This window comes from Archocentrus centrarchus, chromosome 2 (assembly GCF_007364275.1).
Source record: "Archocentrus centrarchus isolate MPI-CPG fArcCen1 chromosome 2, fArcCen1, whole genome shotgun sequence".
In the NCBI taxonomy this organism is placed as follows: domain Eukaryota; kingdom Metazoa; phylum Chordata; class Actinopteri; order Cichliformes; family Cichlidae; genus Archocentrus; species Archocentrus centrarchus.
Genome location: NC_044347.1, coordinates 27,976,499 through 27,994,135, shown reverse-complemented (window position 1 = coordinate 27,994,135; position 17,637 = coordinate 27,976,499). Strand labels below are relative to the sequence as shown.

Below are 17,637 nucleotides of genomic sequence, written 5' to 3'. Positions count from 1 at the left end.
TAAGGGGTGTACTTAGGACTTTTTTGGGCTTTGTCAGAAATTTTCCTTTTTGGAGGATTTCTCTGCCGGATGATTACGTTGATGTTTTATGCCATCTTTATAGTTTGCAGTCGGGTTGGATCACTAATGTGACATCATTACAGTATCTTGCCAAAATCAGCTTCACTAGATGACTAAGAATGTCTTTTATCTCTATTTCCTGCAGTCAACAGATAGGTTTCATTTATAGCCCATTTTTGCATTATATGCTTCTGTTCTAGGCTGATGACACACTGCTTTATATCCCCTTTAAGTTTAAGTTCATCCCCTTGAAGTTATTTCACATCAAAGACTCCTCCTCATTATTAACTCTTTATTACATTAGAAAACACTTCATACAACAAACAGTCAGCAATTTTAAAAATGCTATAAAAGTGTATCAAGTCACTTTGATGTGTCTATGCATAATACAATATTGTACAAATTTTAGATGTCCAAGTAGTAAAAGCTTTATTCACTTTTCATTCTTCACATCATTCTTCACTTTTTTCCTGCTGGTCATGAAATGACCTTTTAAACAATAAATGTATTCAAATATTTTTTTCACAAAGAGGTTTTAGAAGTAAACGATTCAGCTGTGATTCCTGAAAAAGACTCTTATTGCTAAATGAACATATCAAAAACAAACAACAAACTGTCATAGACAAATAACAGCATGATCACTAGCATTGTACCCATGAAATTTCTTCTATTAAATGAGTTTAAATAGATTTTAATTGCATATCTTTATTTATAGAAAATGAAAACAGATTTTGGTGGTTCAGCACACTTTATGCAAAGCACCTCAGTAGGAAGTGAGTCATGTGGGTGTAGACATGTTTATTGGCAGCGCCACTAAGCCCATGATCCTTGTCCGTATACCACTAAAAGAAGAAGAAGGCAAAACATATTATGTGTATGATTTTTTTATAATATTGGACCTGGAATGGTCCTTTTGATTTTCCAAGTTGCTCACCATGGCCTCAAAGTCCACCTGCGCCTCCACCAGAGCTTCTGAGATCTCTGCTGCCTGCTGGAAATGGACATTGTCTAGAAAAACAAATAGAACAGTAAGACTGGCATCTGATGGTATTGTTAAAAGGTAACATAGTAGTCATCACTTTTCCAAATGCTAAAAGTTTTGATCAAAGTGGAAGTATGATCTGATGGTAATATAAACTTACAATCCCATTTAGTCTAATGCATGATACAGTACATTACAGATTGTAATGTACTGTATTGGAATTAGTATTGTATGTTTTATGAGCTGTTCTATTGATCTTACATCAGTCTGTATGAATTTGGTGATAATGAAGAGTGCTGTTATATATGATATTTCTGTAGTATCATTAGTACTGGATCCAAGGCTCAATTTAGACTAATTCAGAGTTTTGTTTTAATAGTAAGGATGTTACTCTGGGTACACCACCTTAGAATTCTGAAACTTCTGTACAGAAATCAGTTGTTGGTAACATTTCCAACCAAACAAATTACAAATTCAAATTAGTCTGGAACCTCTCAGTTCAATTTTCAAGGAAGCAATATGAAGGGGTGCTGGCCTGTGGACACAAGTGAAAAGACCTACAGCCAACCAGAGCAAAGGGAAGTGTGACTAGTGCTGAGAGATGGAAAAAATAATTCTATTGAACCTGTGACTTATTAAACTGGTTGTATTTTCCACAGAATCATGGCATGGCTGAAAAATATGCATGTATTCTGCCAGAGCAAATGAAACACGAACTCTCACACTCATGTGGTTTCCAGGCTTATTGTTGCCTAAAACATAATAAATACATATAAAGGCCTTGTATTGCTCACCATCAGCTGTTCCATGAATGAGAAGATACTTCACTGAATGGAAGTTCTTGGCTCTGGCAGTTACTGTTGTGTTCTGCACACAGTCAGATTTCATTTTTATGGGTGATTACAGACAATTGCGTAACTGATAAGGGAAAAGAACATGATATTCCTGATTGTGCAACTTACATCATAGCCTTCAGGATTTTGTGAAGGCTCCATCATGTAGCGCTCTGTGTAGATGGAATCTGATACAAACAGACAGTTGCAGATATGATGTCATATCATTAAATGGATTGCAATAAGGCGCAATAAAAGCTATACCATAATAGTGCCATTTGGAGACTGGAGCAACCGCCATTCCACATTTGAAAACTCCACTGCCAGAACCCAAGACCATGGATGTGACATATCCTCCATAGGACTGTGGGATATAAAAAACTCATTACTGCAGCTCATCTCTTGTCTTAAGTACAGGCCAAACACACTGACCTGAGAGTGAAACATTAACTCACACTAACATGTTCTCAATGTGTCTAACCTTTGTAACATTTTTTTTTTTTTTACCACAAAGTCTTGACTACTTACCCATCCCCAAATAGCAACTCTGTTTTTGTCAATGAACCCCATTTTGACGAATTCCCTTCGAAAAAAAGGATATTATTTTAATATGAATTAGAGGATGACAAGGACCTCTTTGATCATTGTCATCACTGACTCATGACATTTCCACTACACTAAGTTTCTCTACAAATGAGAGCCATGGAAACAAGTAAAATCCAGTTTTATCAAGCTTACTGGGCCAAAGGGGCGACCTGTTTGTCTGAAATGCAATGACTTGTCTAAGCCCCTCCTCACTTTCCTTACCTGGCTGCTGTTATCTGATCTTCCACCTCTTTGGTTCCCAGACTGTTGTAGATTTCATACATTAACTTGTCGCCCTGGTAACCGCTCCCTCTTCCGTCAAAGCTAGCAACAATGATTTTCTCCGAGCTTGCCAGGTAGGTGGACCAGCTTACCCTGTAGATGGAGTTTACTTTCTGACTGCAAGGACCTGCGTACCTGGAACATTGAGCAAATTCGGAATGAGTTTATTGGCCCACTTTTAAAAAGCTTTTTTTTTTTGTTTTTTTTTAATGAATTCTTACACATCTATCAGCAAAGGGTACTTCTTAGACTCATCAAAGCCTGGAGGCAAAAACATCTGGTACGGGAGATCTGTCAAAAATATGAACATCAAAAAAAAAAAAAAAAAAAAGGAAAGAAGGAGAGATACTAATTAATCTTGAGGTGGAAGAAGTACTTCAGTTTTTACTGTAGTAAAATAAATTATGCAACAATGTAAAAATATTCATTATACACTGAAGATCCCCCTTTCTCCTAGCTTCTCAAGTGGAAGATATTTTTGGAACACCACTTGTTAAAGATTCCCATTTTTCTCCACAACAAAAGATTCTTATTGGTGGAACAAGACTGATGGAAGATTCTTGTTTTTCTTTCTTTTTTTTTTTTGGGGGGGGGGGGTCTTTTTTTCAGGTTGAATGATCACACCATTAGATCATTCAACCTGAAGAGAAAGAGAAAGTGTTCCTTCAATTGCTTTGAGCAACTTAGAGAGTACAATCAGAAGTGTAAGCAGAGGCTGTTAAGCTCATAATTAAAACTCTGGTCGGGAAAGTCTTCATCATTGTTTCTGCATTCACTTACTATATTCGCCCAGTTTGATGGCGCCTTCACGTACGGTGGGCATTTGAATACCAGATATCATGCTGGCAAATTCTTCATTGTCCTCCAAAACTTGCTTCTCTACAAATGTACAAATCCAAGAAAGTTATTAGAATAAATGTTTTTCTGCACCGTAGAAGCAGTTGCAGGTTGCAGCTTACCTTTGTTGTTCGTGTTATCCATGAGAGAATAATAAGGAATACCAGGACCTTCAAGTAAAGAATATAATGATATTATTAATTTAAATTATATTAATAATCTAGAGGTAAGGTACGAGGTAAGTTGCAAACATCAAAAAGGAAATAGAACTGACCACTGCAGGCCATGCGGTAATAGGCGGCATTGTGGCTGAAGTAAGCTGAGTTATACTGACAGTTTTTCCTCAGCTTACAAGTCAGACACTTGGTTTCTTGTTGGGTCCACCTGAAATACATACAAACAGCCACATAGCAAGTCTTATTCATTTTGTTTAACAAAGATTTAAATGTAAAACAGTGAAATAAACATTCTTACTTGTAAATGTTCCTTCCTCCTGGCTTGCCACCCTCTTCGTTACTTGAAAAATATCTGTGGAGTAATTGCTAATTGCTAAGCTCAATGGACACTAGTGAGTCTATAATCATATTCCAATCATATGATGTGACTTACACACTATCTGCAGTGACCTTCAGAATGTCGATGACTTCCCACCTTCCAGAGGTGATGGCTGTAGCTTTGCCCTGCATGAATGAGCCAGTACAGAACATGTGTGGGTGGTTAACATGTTATAATCCATGAAGATGAAGTCTCAAAAAAAAAAACGACTAGCCAAATCACAATAATCATATACCCACCCCGACCACATGATGGATGTGCTTGTACTGTTGGATGTCGCTCATGAGCAGGTAATAGCTGTTCTTATCTGCAGCAAAAACCGGCTCTGGTGGAGAGAACTAAGGAAAACAAGTATATTACCATTTATTATTTAACGCCTTTTTATGTGCAATTAATTTAAATCATCAGGCTTCCATTTCTTAATGTAAATTAAAAAAAGAAAAGATAACATTTGTTAAAAAGATCAAAACCAATAACATTAGTGCAGATTTTATGTTAATTTTTATAGAGGTTCAACAATGTCTTGAAATAAATGGTTTTAAACAAATGTTTGGGAACTGTTTTCTGCAGCAGATTAATATATGTACAATGCTCTACTGATTATTCTGCAGCACAGTGTATGTGAGATTGGGTGAAACTGTGTGTGTGTGCTGATAGTGAGGAAGAAACACATCAGTTGGAACAACTGCATAACTCACTGACATGTTCCTGTGTTTGGAGTACAGTAGAGCATTGCAAAGTATTTACTTAATGCTTCAATACAAACACAACATGGGATAATACTTACTACTTATTATCATTATTTAGCATTTAAAAATGTAGTGAGCGTACCCGTCCAATCCAGCCACTGCTCGTCACCTCCAGATGCTGTGAAAATATGTTAAAATTGTGATACACCAGTCGTATCGGCTCAGCATGACTAAACCCAGAGAGCACAAAGCAACACTGTGACATGGAACTGAACTTAGAAACTCTTTAGCCTACAAATTTGGAAAATCTCTAAATGGCAGGGTTGCTGCTTCACTGTGCTCCAACAATGAACTGGAATGCCACAAGAAACTGTTGCATTAAGATGACAATGCTATACTTTCTACATGATTGGCTGCTGTCAAATCTACTCAGGAAATGAAGATAGATCAGAGCAGATTTATATTTGTTAGTTTTTGTAGTTTTCTATGATCACTAATCACTTGACTTTGTGCTTCTCACAGACAAAACAGTTATAGAAAGCAATGATGGGAATTTTTAGACTACTTTTTTTTTACAAACTCCACACAGAAAGGCCCCGGCCAAGGTGGATCCAAACCCAGGCCTTCTTGCTTTGAGGCAACAGTGCTGCCCACCTCTCGTCTCAGTCTGTTAAAGTGGCCTTTTAACAAAGTTATACACTCATACAGAGCCTTTTGCACCAAAAGTCCATTTTGATGGTAAGCTTTAAAGCAGCTTTGGGTGAAGAGTTTTAGGGATGGAAATATCTTAACAACTGTTGGATAAATGGTTATAAAATACTGTAAAATACTGCATGGTCCCCGGCTGTAGAATGATAGGATTTGGTGATGATAGGATCCTGGCTTTTCATTTAGCAAAACTTCCAAGTGTTCCCTTTTTGAGTCAAACTTGTAAAATTCTTCAGCTCTTCCAGTCTGGCAGTAACACTGTTACTTCGAGCAGGTTGTATTTCTGCTGATAAGGCCGGTGTGCTTAAAACTCAGCAAAAACGCTGTCTGTATATTGTATGTAAGTAATACCAATGTAGTATTTCATGCACTATATTTGTTCAAAATGTGCTCAAATTTGTTTATACATTTTTGTTGTACCTCATAAGGATCCCAGCTGGATCCTGTAAAGTTGTAGAGCTGAAGGATGAGGTGGTTTTGTACTCTCTTTAGCCACTGGACAGCCAGGCGTTCATCAGTCACCCAAGTAACAGTAGCCAAGTAGTGCTCACTGAGATGGGAAAAAAGGGAACAGTTAAACTCTCACATTTTTTTTTTTATTTTTGTGGAAGGAATGATATGAAAGAAAGTGTTAGATTACACTGAGCGGAACGGGGCTGGAACAACAACTTCAGTGATTTTTGTTGTGTTGTCAGTATCCACAACAAACAGTTTCACTGTGGGATTGGGAGTGCCCGGCTGCAGTGACAAAAGAGTAAAAGATAATAGCCAAAAGCCAACACTGATTATGTAAAAAAATACGAATAAAAAGCTCTGATAGATGTCTGCTTGGAACAAAACAACCCATCCTACCTTTGGATATGGAATGGAAACAGTGCTGGGGTACTGGTTTTCGCCATACCACGAGTACTCTATAGTGTGAACGCCGGTTTCATTGAACTCAGCGTAAGCCACGTACTTCCCTCCAGGTGACCACCACAGACCCTGGTTGGATGAGAACATCTCCTCTGGAAGAATGAAAGTACAAAGCTGTGTTAGAGGTTCTTTTAAAGCTTATGGTGTAGTACGGGAGCACTGCGGATTCATTTTTGATTTATTTTTTAGATATTCATAAGTGGTGGAAGAAGGAATAAGATGCTTTACTCAAGCAAAATGACTAATTAATGCTCAAAAGTCACTTTAAATTCTTGCATTCCAGAGTTCAGTTTAAAATAGTATGCATTCTACTGAAAACAATACCCTGGTAAGAGTTGTAATTTCTTTGTATACTGTTAAAATTGGTAGTTTTAGTCCAGCAGAGAGGGAAAATGACCCCAAATCATCAAGTATATTATAACAAAATACATAAATATGAAAATATAATCTTAAAAATATAATTATAACCAGAAGGGCACTCAGATTAGAGCACTACAGTGTTCAAAGAGCAGCCACCAAAATCTGGCATGTTCCTCCTTTGCTCTGGATTCCACTGGATTAATACTTGAAGAAGTGTGACACAAAACAGAACCCACTCACCTTCAAAGTAAAAGTTGCACCTCTTGAAACGTGTTGGTTCTAGCAGTAAGGGGCAGAGTTTACTTTGAAGGTGAACGCTCTCCGTTTCTGGTTTGTCTCCCGTTTTTTTCATGTTTCAGCTCGGTGCTTAGTTGGTGAGTGTTTGCTGACAAATTGGCATCTTCCGCTGCAGACTATGGGAAGCCGTGGCAATCTGCTAGTGATCAAAGCCATCGCAAGGAGATTTTTTTGGTGCAACAGCTTCTGTGCGACCGCCAACTGCTCAGGGAATGCAGATTTTTCCTTTTCTGACGGGAAGTCTCCAGGCAGATGACGACTGATGTGATGCCTAAACTTCTTACTGTATGCCTCTAAATGCTACTTAGGTATGACTTCCTTTCTGTTACTGATGTTTTTGTCCGTCATCTGCCTGTACAGTATATATCATATTGATAGTTGATACGGTTACATTGTTTTTCTGGATAAGTGGAATGTGATCAGCTGTCTTCCTGTAGCCCCAGAACAAAGCTACAAGTGTAACAGTAACTGACAAGTTTCTTCATGGAAACACTGAATATAAATTTATGTTCCACTTACCCTCATATACCCAGTCTGGGATTCCATTTAAAATATAATTTTCTTCCCCACTGGATGTGACTTGTTGTGGTGGAGCGTTGGGGCTAGTCTTTATATACACATTATTGTTCCAAACAAAGGCCTAAAAAAACAAAAACAAAAAAAAGTCAAAAATAGACGTAAACCACGAGAATAGTACACATTTTACTGAGCTATTGTCAACAAGTGTGCAGAGGAAAGGTTGTCACTCAAAGTTAAGCCTACAATCATCTGTCTGTCCCAGAACTCACCAGTTTGTTCCCTTCAGGGGCCCACGCAAAGTACTGGACTTTATCAGGGATGTCAGGTGGTGTGATAAATTTTCTGAAACAGATTTGAGCAGAAACTTTAAGGGGTGATGAACTATGATATAGTGGCATATAGTTTTTTTTTTTATATCCATAAAAAAAGTTAGGGTACTCACTCTGACTCACGATCATAAAGTGAATATGAAGCTGTGAATGAATGCCTCCACAACTAATGATACAGAAACATAGCAAGGTACTTTTTTTTTATGACTAAAAAGCTTTGAATATGAATCAGATGTAAGTAAAGGTACTTTACCTTGGAGTAGTTGCTCATAAATGCGACATATCTGTGGTCAGCAGACAGTTGGTAATCATAGGCTTTTTTTTCAGTCTGTGTTTTGAACAGAGAGATTGTGTGAGTTTCACAGACACATCCTCACGACCTCGCACACAGACAACGCTGCATCTGGATGGAAGCGGTGTGCTGATATGCAGTTTGTGTTGTAAACTTTAAATGAGGGTTGTGGATTGTACACGAGGAGGAACAACTCACAAATTTGTCTTTGGTCAAGAAATCTGATTTGTTGTTTCCAACCAGGTCAATGAGGGACACCGAGCCTTCTGACATATGCAGATATTGATGGTCTGTGGTGGGAGATAAGAAAGATGAATGCACACCACTGAATACTCTGCTTAAAAGGGAGGACGTGTTAAGGCAGTGACTAAATGATAACATTATAATAGCCTAACACACATACTTAAGTATTTACAAAAGCATGGAATTGCAAGGACATAGATGATTTCATTTATGATGTGTCATAAATCCCTCAGGCTGACTCCTAAAGGGAGAGTCCACTAGTTTTACATATAAAGTTCAAATTACTGATTAAAAACAGTATTTCACAGCTCATGAAAATGAATGTTCACTTTTGGCTCTGGAAGAGCTTTTAAAAGTTAGAAAGAAATCATATCATAGTAATGTCATCATTCTCACCAGGTCAGCCTTGAGACTGAACATGTTCACAGGAAAAAGAAATATAAGCTGAATGTTAGGAGAGTTATCACAGTTTTGTATTCCAATTTGTTTTTAAGAAGTTTAATTAATATTAGGTACTTGGGCAGATTTAAGAAGTCTGTTATCGTTCGGCAGTGCGGAAGACAGGAAGTGGACCCAGTGCAGGACTCGGGAGACAGGACTTGAACTCAACAACACAGCTCAACATAAGCAAAATATGCACTGAACAAGGACTTGACTTGGAAGGAAACACTGAGAAGGCAGAGCAAGGAAGCACACTACCATGTAGGGAGGATGTGACAAAGAACAGACAATAAATACACAACAGGTAATTAGGGTGATGGGAACAGCAGGGAACACAGCTGCAGCAAATCAGGTAAATGAGACAGGGAAGGTAAAACTCAGTACAAAGCACACAAGACTATCAGAATAAAACAGGAACTAACACACACTGAGACCCAAACTAAGACACACAAACCTGACACAGAGACAGATGAAAAGCAAACAGAGAGATGAGATAAAAGGGAACGCTAAAGATGATGGCTAAATATCACATAACCGAAAACTAGAATACAAACAAAGACTACAAATAGAGAATGTAATAAATGATAAAGGAAAATAGCAACCCAACTAATAATACAAGAGAGCCAAACTAAAATACAAGTGATCCTCAAAAAGCAAAATAAGTATAAACAAACACAAACTTTGTGAAGGCATTTGACACACACAGGCATATACAGACCACAATCTCAATATGCGCCAACGCCTCCTCATCAGAAATTATTGCTGCTACTATTTTATGGAAATGAAACCTTCTGTAATGCCCTAAAATAGTTATAACTACTACTTTATTTATTCATATGCTGCAGTTATACCCACTAATGTGCTTAATCTGACCTTTCTCCAAAATCGAGGGACGGGTTGGGTTACAATTAGGGTTAGAACCTCTGGTGATTTAGCTCTCAGAGGGTTAAAACCACTGGTGCTGAATCACAAAATGTTCAGGGAACTATGAATGCAAAAGTAGTTGTTGACATATTTGTTATGGACAAATAAGTAAAAATGTTACATTTAATAACTGTTCAATAGCATTGAAGATATTTCACTAGAAAGCTAAAGAATAAGGGGAAGGAAATCTTCTGAGAACAATGACACTGGCATGGCATCTATTAACCACTTTAAACACCTTTAACCCACCACTTCTTCCAACTATCTGCCAGTAATTCCATGTGCCTTACCCTACCGAGGGATCAATCTAAGTGAGTTAGTAAGACAAAGGCGAGTTTTATAGCTGAGATATATAGAAGAATCTCAGATGACAGATTTACAGTTCAGAAGACAATAGCTGGCTGTAATCAGTGTCCCACCGTTTTATTTTCTTTTACACAGGTTAATGAATTCTCCCACCTGAAATCCACCTCATGTTGTAGGACTTTGGTTTCAGAGAGCTGTTGAAGACGTCCTCAAGAGTGAAAGATCTAAAGCTCTCCTCCTTCTTTTCTGAAACACGTGTTTGGAAAAGTTAGGACCTGCCAGGGACTTGAAGGTCACATGTTACAGATATAATCTCTCGCTCACACACTCGCGCGCGCGCACGCACGCACACACACTATGATGACCATCATAAAAGAAGCTAAGAGCTGTATTGTGTGTAGCTGATAACGGCAAGTGGAATATAACTTGCGTTAATGTGTAATAATGGGAATGGTGATAGTGTGTACTAAATGGGTATGAAGATATTTAAAGGTATGCATATCTGGTGTCAGAGAAATTTTATTGTGACTTTAATCATACGTATGAATGTCACTCCTTTCATAAATGAGCTCTTGTCTTGGATGGCAGCTTGACTCCTGATGAATGCATTCTTTCGGTATCTTTAAAGAAGTGCTGTGTAACAACGGTCCAAATCGTGCGCAAAGACGCGTGCGTAAAGTACTTTCTGTCAGACGTGTTTAACGGTGAAACAGAGAAGATGCCAACGTGTGTAGCATTTAATAGCAAAGACTCACCATTAAGAAATATAGCCGTCGGTACCGCTATCAAAATGACGACCACAGCTGCCCCAAAAACTCCCAGGAGCACTTTGGCAATGGAAACCTGTTCAGGGGTGAACAGACAAAAGTCAGAAAGCGCTCCAAAAAAGCTCCCCGCGAAGCATTCCGTGCGCACAACATCGATGTGTGAGTATTAACAAACGACCACCAACCATTGTTGTTAACTAAAGTATACAAACGATATCCGTCCGAATCACAGCTTCATCGATCCAGGGGCTGCATGCGCGGAGAGCACTAAAGTTATGCGACACACTTGGTTTGTTGTTAAATATTATCTCAGCTGAAGTTTCAAAGGTGGGACAGTAAATGTCCAGCGGAGTAAAGTTCGTCAGGTTTGGTGGTGTTCCAGTGTTTTAAGGAAGTATACGCTGCTTGTCAAGCTGTTCCCCAAATTGTCCGCTATTCAGATTAGCAAATTCACACGTTGACTCAGTATGTGGAACAAATCGCCACTTCACCTAAATATGAGAAGTATTATTCTGTCTGGAAACAGCCTTCGTCTTGTTCAAGACTGGAACTTAGAGTTTGTCAATAAAAGTCAAAAACGGAATAAAAGTTGTTCCCAGAGTGTAGAAACAAAAATAAAGACATTTAAAGAAAACTGCTATATTTGATATAAACTAAACATTAGGTATTAAAAATCACAGCCTACAAAAGCTGGACACAGCCACCAAAACATCACCCACCCGCTCGTGGATTAAAGCTTTCACAGCTCAAGTTTTTTATTTTGCATAGGCTGGATATTTGCATAAATTTGCATTCTTTCTAATATCCAGTATTATTTCAAGTCTTACTGAATACAATAGGTGGTCATTTTGTAACTTAGGTCCCCACACATGCTCAGAATATGTTTTATATCTTAGATTCTTCAGAGTAGGCACCTCTTGCTTAGATGACAGCTTTGCATGTCTTGGCATTTTTTCAGTCAACTTTATGAGGCAGTCACCTGGAATGGCTGTCAGTTAATAGCTGTGCCTGTCAAGACTTCACTTCTTGAATTTCTTGCCCTCTTAATGTGTTTGAGACCCTCAGAGGTAGAGTTGGTATACAGTGAATACCCAACTGAGATGGTTTGGGATGAGTTGGACTGGAGAGAGAAGGTAAAGCAGCCAACAAGTGCTCAGCACCTCTGGGAACGCCTTCAAGGCTGTTGGAAAACCATTTCAGGTGATGACCTCATGAAGCTGACTGAGAGAATGCCAAGAGTGTGGAAAGCTGTAATCAAAGCAAAAGGTGCCGATTTTGAAGGATCTAAAATCTAAAACATATTTTGATTTAACACTTTTAAGTTTACTGCATGATTCCTTATGTGTTCCTTCATAGTCTGGATGACTTCAGTATTAATTTACAATGTAGGAAAAAAAATGTAAAAAATAAAAACACTGAAAGAGAAAGTGTGTCCAAACTTTTAACTGATACTGTACATTAGGGTGGCCTACTCTGTGGCTGACAAGAGGTTACCCAGTGACTGTGCGGTGTCCTTCAATTTTTCAGTCACATTTTCCTCATCTCATCTCATCTCATCAAAACAGCCAAACTGAACACCTTTCAGTTTGGCTTAAAAAAAACAAAAAACAACGTTAAAAAAAATCCTGATGACACTTTATTTGAATTAGACTGTAGAGCAGGGGAGTTATCAGCTAATGCTAGTGCTGGTTAGCCAGCTTGATTAGTTAGGTACATCCCTAATGATTTCAGTGGAAGCAGGTGTCCTGGTCTGATGAATCACATTTTCTATTACTCACATGTATAGCCAGGCGTGTGTGCGTGTCGCTTATCTGGTGAAAACCTGGCACCAGAAGAAGGCAAGCTGCCAGAGGCAGAGTGATGCTTTGGGCAATGTTCTACTGGGAAAACTTGGCTCCTGTCATCCATGTGGATGTTACTTTGACACATACCACCTACCTAAGCATTGTTGCAAACCATTTAGACCCTTTCTACTGTACTATACTTTATATTGCACTTTATATTGCAATATATAGTGCCCTTAAAATGTTGTGGCTACTTTCTGCTAATAATCCCACAACTCCATGCAATGCAATATGTTGGAAGTAATAAAAAAGTCATAAAGGCAGTGATTTAGGATTCAACTTGTTTGTTCCTTCTTGTAAGATAATCACTACCTTCTGTCACAGAGACACAGGTACATTCTCTACTCAGATTATTTTTAATAAACTGACTGTACATGTAATAAAATGAATACTTTGCATTTACATAATCTTTAAAGTCCTTTCTATTGCTTTTTGTTCATGATGGCATATATATATATATATATATATATATATATATATATATATATATATATATATATATATATATATATATATATATATATATATATATATATATATATATATATATATATATATACTGTACTGTGCTGTGTCAAAGATCACTTAAGTCTGACTCAGAGTGACTCAAGAACAATACAAGAAGTCTTTTTTAGACCATTTTTCCACAGACTGTGGAAGTCTCCCTCTTTGCACATGACACTGACCAGTCAGAAAATGCTAAGAGCCCATTAAAGGCTTAACAAATATAAAGCTGTGCCTTTATGAGGCACTTGTTTCCCTCACACCGGACATCCTCAGCAAACAAACAGACAGTGGTTGTCTTCCCTAATGCAACATGGCTTGTTTGAAGAGCGTCACTTCACAGATGCCTCCATTTATCCGACACTCAGCCTGACTAAAACCGTTTATAGGTGTCACTTCATACGCATTTGGCCCTATTGGACAGATACAGCGTTGACGTATGAAGGCAGAGAGCAAGGAGGGAAAACAAGACAAATATAGAGGAAAGTTAGATTCAGTGGTCATCTGAATGTGTGTACAGTTGTGCATTGGGTTATTTATGATGTATGAAGTTAGAATACTAATGCAGCATCCTGTGACATGGAAATACTGCAGTGTTTTCTGATTACACAGCAACATTCTATCCTCAAAAATTCATGTTTCAGTTTAAAGTGAATATCTTTTGGGGTTTGAACAAAGTGTTCAACAAAACAGTACTCTTGAACTAGTGTGTGTGTGTGTGTGTGTGTGTGTGTGTGTGTGTGTGTGTTGTTTTGCTGGAGACTTTGTTCAAACCCCAAAAGATACTCACTTTAAACTGAAACATGAAAGAAAACAGAAAGAAATAACGCTTTAAGCTCAACATTGTCATCCATTAATTTTGAAAAGTTTTGCCACCTTATTTTGTTCATTAACAATAACAATAATCGTTTTTGAATCATCAGTTGTTTATATGGTGGCCTGGAAGGTTTAGTGCACTGTACTAAGGAAAAATATGTTAAACAATGTTAATTTTTTTAGGGATGCAGGGCAATTGTGCATGAAAATCACTGACTGTAACTGGTCTTCTAATGGAAGTGTCCAGTGTTTACTCTGAGGGATAAACTGAAAAACTGGGCCTTGACTTCAGCAGATGTGGTGTGAGTGTCAGTACTGTAATGGCATTCTTGACTTCAGGTTGAACAGTGTTCAAGTTTGGAAGTTGTTTGGAGGAACTGTGAGGAAATCACCACTGTTGGAAATGGGCCAGTGAACTTCATGTAAACATCCTCGTAACGCTGACAGTATCAACTTGATGTACTGCACCAAAAGCTCACTTCAAAACGGTTTCTGCCTCTCACACACAGACTTCAGCCAATGCACTATGATTACTCATGCTATTTTATAATACCATTTCATTTCAGTTTGAAGCCATAGGCAGTGCAGACTGAAGACATACAAGAAAGGATTGGATACAAACTGAAAGATCAACACATAAATATTTTACTGCTGTAAGTATTGTAACTAGTTTTATCTACTCTATATATGCACTTCCCCAAATCAAAATTGAAAGGAATTTCATCCAAGTACCAAACAGTACTGCTGGTTAGCATGTGGAGATCTGTGCTACCCTCCAAAGATATGCATCCCCTCACTGAACTAGTCATGTTTGATGTTGCAGGCAAGGCAGCATTAACATTTCCTACAGCATCTCCAGACTCTTTTACATCTGTCATATGTGCTCAGTCTGAACCTGCTTTCATTTGTGAAAAGAATTCTGGTGAACTTGGGCGAATACCAATCAAGCGGCTCTGCACTCGTCTGTGAGCACAGGGCTGACTAAAGGACATCAAGACCCCATGCCACCCTCATGGAGTCTGATTCTGAGTTTGGTCAGAAACATGCACATGAGTAGCATACTGGAGGTCATTTTGTAGGGCTCTGCTCCTCCTGTTCCTCCTCACACAAAGGAACAGATACCGGTCTTGGTACCGGGTTGATGCCTGCCCCCGTTCAGTTCTCCTCATCTAACAGCCCATCTCCTGGTATCGCTTCCACACTCTTGAGACTGTGCAGGGAAATGCCGCAAACCTTCTTGCAACAGCATGTATGGATGTGCCATCCTGGAAAAGCTGGACTACCTCTGCAACTTGAATAAGCTTTAGGCAGCAGCAGTGAAAAGGGTGCTAGCAAAAAGCACAAAGCAAAACTCCTCAGTCAGGAGGGCCTCTCCAATGTACACCTACTGTCACGTTCATTTGTACCAAAGCAGGGGAAGTGGATTTTCAATGGTTTTTGCTTCCGAACTGGACAGATTGATATCCATGAAGTTCAACTGACTTTGTGTGATCCTGTGATAATTCAGTGTTCCCTTAACTTTTGAGCAGTGTAGCTAGGTAGCTTAATCTAGTGGTTCCCAACCTAGAGGCAGGGTCTCTCTGAAGGGTCACAACATAAAACTGAGGGGCCTTGAGGTTAACACGAGAGTTCCATCTTTAAAGAAACAGAACAAACCAAAGAGAAAGTTCAGAGAAAGATTAGCAGGACTACGACAAGTTCTGAAAGTATATTATTGCTACTTAATTTCCAGCAAATGGTTGAAAAAAGTAATTTTTCATTGGCTGTTATGGGCAAGAATTTCTGGGTTGTAGAATACTTAAAAAAAAAAAACAAAAAAAAAAACACAGAAACAATCCAGCAACTGTATTCACACAAGTAATAGAACCCTACTGTTTGAAGTCCCAGTGTAACAGTTGTATCCACTGCCATGTTTGTTTTTTAAGAGCTGAGAGTGACCATATTTGGATGAAAGGGTGAGTTATCACCTAAGTAAGTAAATTAAGTTTATTTACTAAGCACTTTTGACAGACAAGTAGCTGCAACAAAATAGAGTAAAATAAATAGACTAGGAAAAATCCCAATAAAAATTAATAGAAAATTAAAATACACTTAATAGCAATAAAAAAAGCAAGTTAAGACAGAATAAAACACTAAAAGTCAGCAACTATAAGCCTTCAGCTAGCTATAAGACAGTGGTGGGCAAACTTTTTGGCTCTGGGGCCACACTGACCTTTTGAAATGGACAGACGGTCCGGGCCGGGCCAGCACCAGATGCATACATATCAAACATAAACATAAAAAAAAGGCATTACAGTGTTAATACTTACATTTAATTTTAGTGGGAACAGTGTTGTTTTTGCCACCGCATCGAAATCTGTTGTTAGTTTTTTTGTAACAATTCTCAGAATCCTCCACATCAGTCATAGCTTTGATATGATTTGATTTGGGCAATTCTTTACCAATCTTCGGCGGGCCGGAATAAAAAGATCAATGGGCCAGGTATGGCCCACGAGACATAGTTTGCCCCCCTCCCTGCTATAAGAGGATGTGAGCTTGGTATTTTCAATATCACAACAGAGGGAAAGAGATGAAAGAGCACAGTGACAGAAGAAGCTGAATAAAAGAACTTAGAGAGTGAATAAGGAAGAGGCCAGACAATAATAAATCATAGACTGCCTTTTAGTTATTGGGGACAGCATCTGTCTTGAATCTGCAAGACAGATGCCAAAGTGGCCTTATTGCTGTTGGTATAGTAAATAAAATTAGGCTTCAGTGTTTTTTGTTGTTGCCTTTTTTTGATGTAAAGCCGCTAGCTAGACATCTATCTATCTATAAAAACAAACATAAAACAACCCACAAGAAAAAAATCACAGTTCTAAATAATTTCTGCTCTTATTACTTGCTTTTAAAGTAGGAATGTTCAAACCTGACACAACACACTGACCCATACAGCACTGTCACCACAAACCTAGGTAAGCATTTCTTAGGAATTTTGCATTATTATTTCAAATTTGTGCATTTACATTTTGTCACAGCATATTTACCTTCATAGCAGGCAGTGTGTGTCCTCAAGAACCTACGGCACTATCAGACACTCACAGATTTCAGTGTTTGGCTCTGAGTGTGGTATTTCCCTTTGTGAGAAAGTGTGGACCTCCCACCACAGATGTTGGTTCTATTAAGATACCACACCACAAAATGCCATAGACCTCAAAGTGCAGGAAGTTATGTCCCTGCACTTTCTCTTGCTCACACAGTTCTCTAGTGGCCTCAGACACATTGCTTTTCTCTTGAATTTGCAGTAAATTTTAGTGAAGACTAAAATAAATTTGCAACTTCTACCTCCTGATATTTTCAGGAGACTGTTGCTGTCTGTCTTGAACAGATAACATATTTAGTGAGTAGGCGTTTTATGTAAAGCTACTTTCAGCTGCTCCCTGATTCATGAATGGTCACCACAGCGTGTTCCTTTTGGCAGATTTTTATGCTTGATGGCCTTCCTGATGCAAGAGCAGGTATTTTATGTACTTTTCTTTAATGTTTAAAAAGCAGAAAATTGAGAATAGA

At 38.3% G+C, this 17,637-nt stretch overlaps 1 protein-coding gene across 2 annotated transcripts; it reads right to left on the bottom strand.

Moving 5' to 3' along the window:
- Nucleotides 1-376: 376 nt before the first annotated feature.
- Nucleotides 377-17,174, bottom strand: LOC115795091 (dipeptidyl peptidase 4-like). 2 transcript variants are annotated; one of them, XM_030750885.1, is made up of 26 exons: nt 17,115-17,174; nt 10,913-11,000; nt 10,311-10,403; nt 8,442-8,533; nt 8,205-8,279; nt 8,065-8,117; nt 7,892-7,964; nt 7,623-7,743; nt 6,384-6,538; nt 6,172-6,269; nt 5,952-6,081; nt 4,966-5,001; nt 4,374-4,472; nt 4,189-4,259; nt 4,054-4,107; nt 3,854-3,963; nt 3,702-3,749; nt 3,523-3,621; nt 2,964-3,033; nt 2,683-2,877; nt 2,404-2,458; nt 2,140-2,239; nt 2,005-2,063; nt 1,837-1,909; nt 995-1,068; nt 377-902 (listed from the first exon to the last, which is right to left on the bottom strand). In XM_030750885.1, exons 1-26 carry the CDS (start codon nt 17,118-17,120, stop codon nt 810-812), a joined length of 2,220 nt encoding a protein of 739 aa, XP_030606745.1. In that variant the 5' UTR covers nt 17,121-17,174; the 3' UTR covers nt 377-809. The 2 variants fall into 2 exon arrangements, with proteins under 2 accessions (XP_030606745.1, XP_030606752.1); XM_030750892.1 differs by lacking the exon at nt 17,115-17,174 and adding an exon at nt 11,110-11,192 and having other exon boundaries at nt 810-902.
- Between the last annotated feature and the right edge of the window lie 463 nt (nt 17,175-17,637).

Coding starts and splice junctions, on each gene's coding strand:
- LOC115795091 (XM_030750885.1), bottom strand. Junction 2,459..2,682: donor GATCAGATAACAGCAGCCAG/GTAAGGAAAGTG, acceptor TTTTTTTCGAAG/GGAATTCGTCAAAATGGGGT. Junction 1,910..2,004: donor AAAATCCTGAAGGCTATGAT/GTAAGTTGCACA, acceptor GACTGTGTGCAG/AACACAACAGTAACTGCCAG.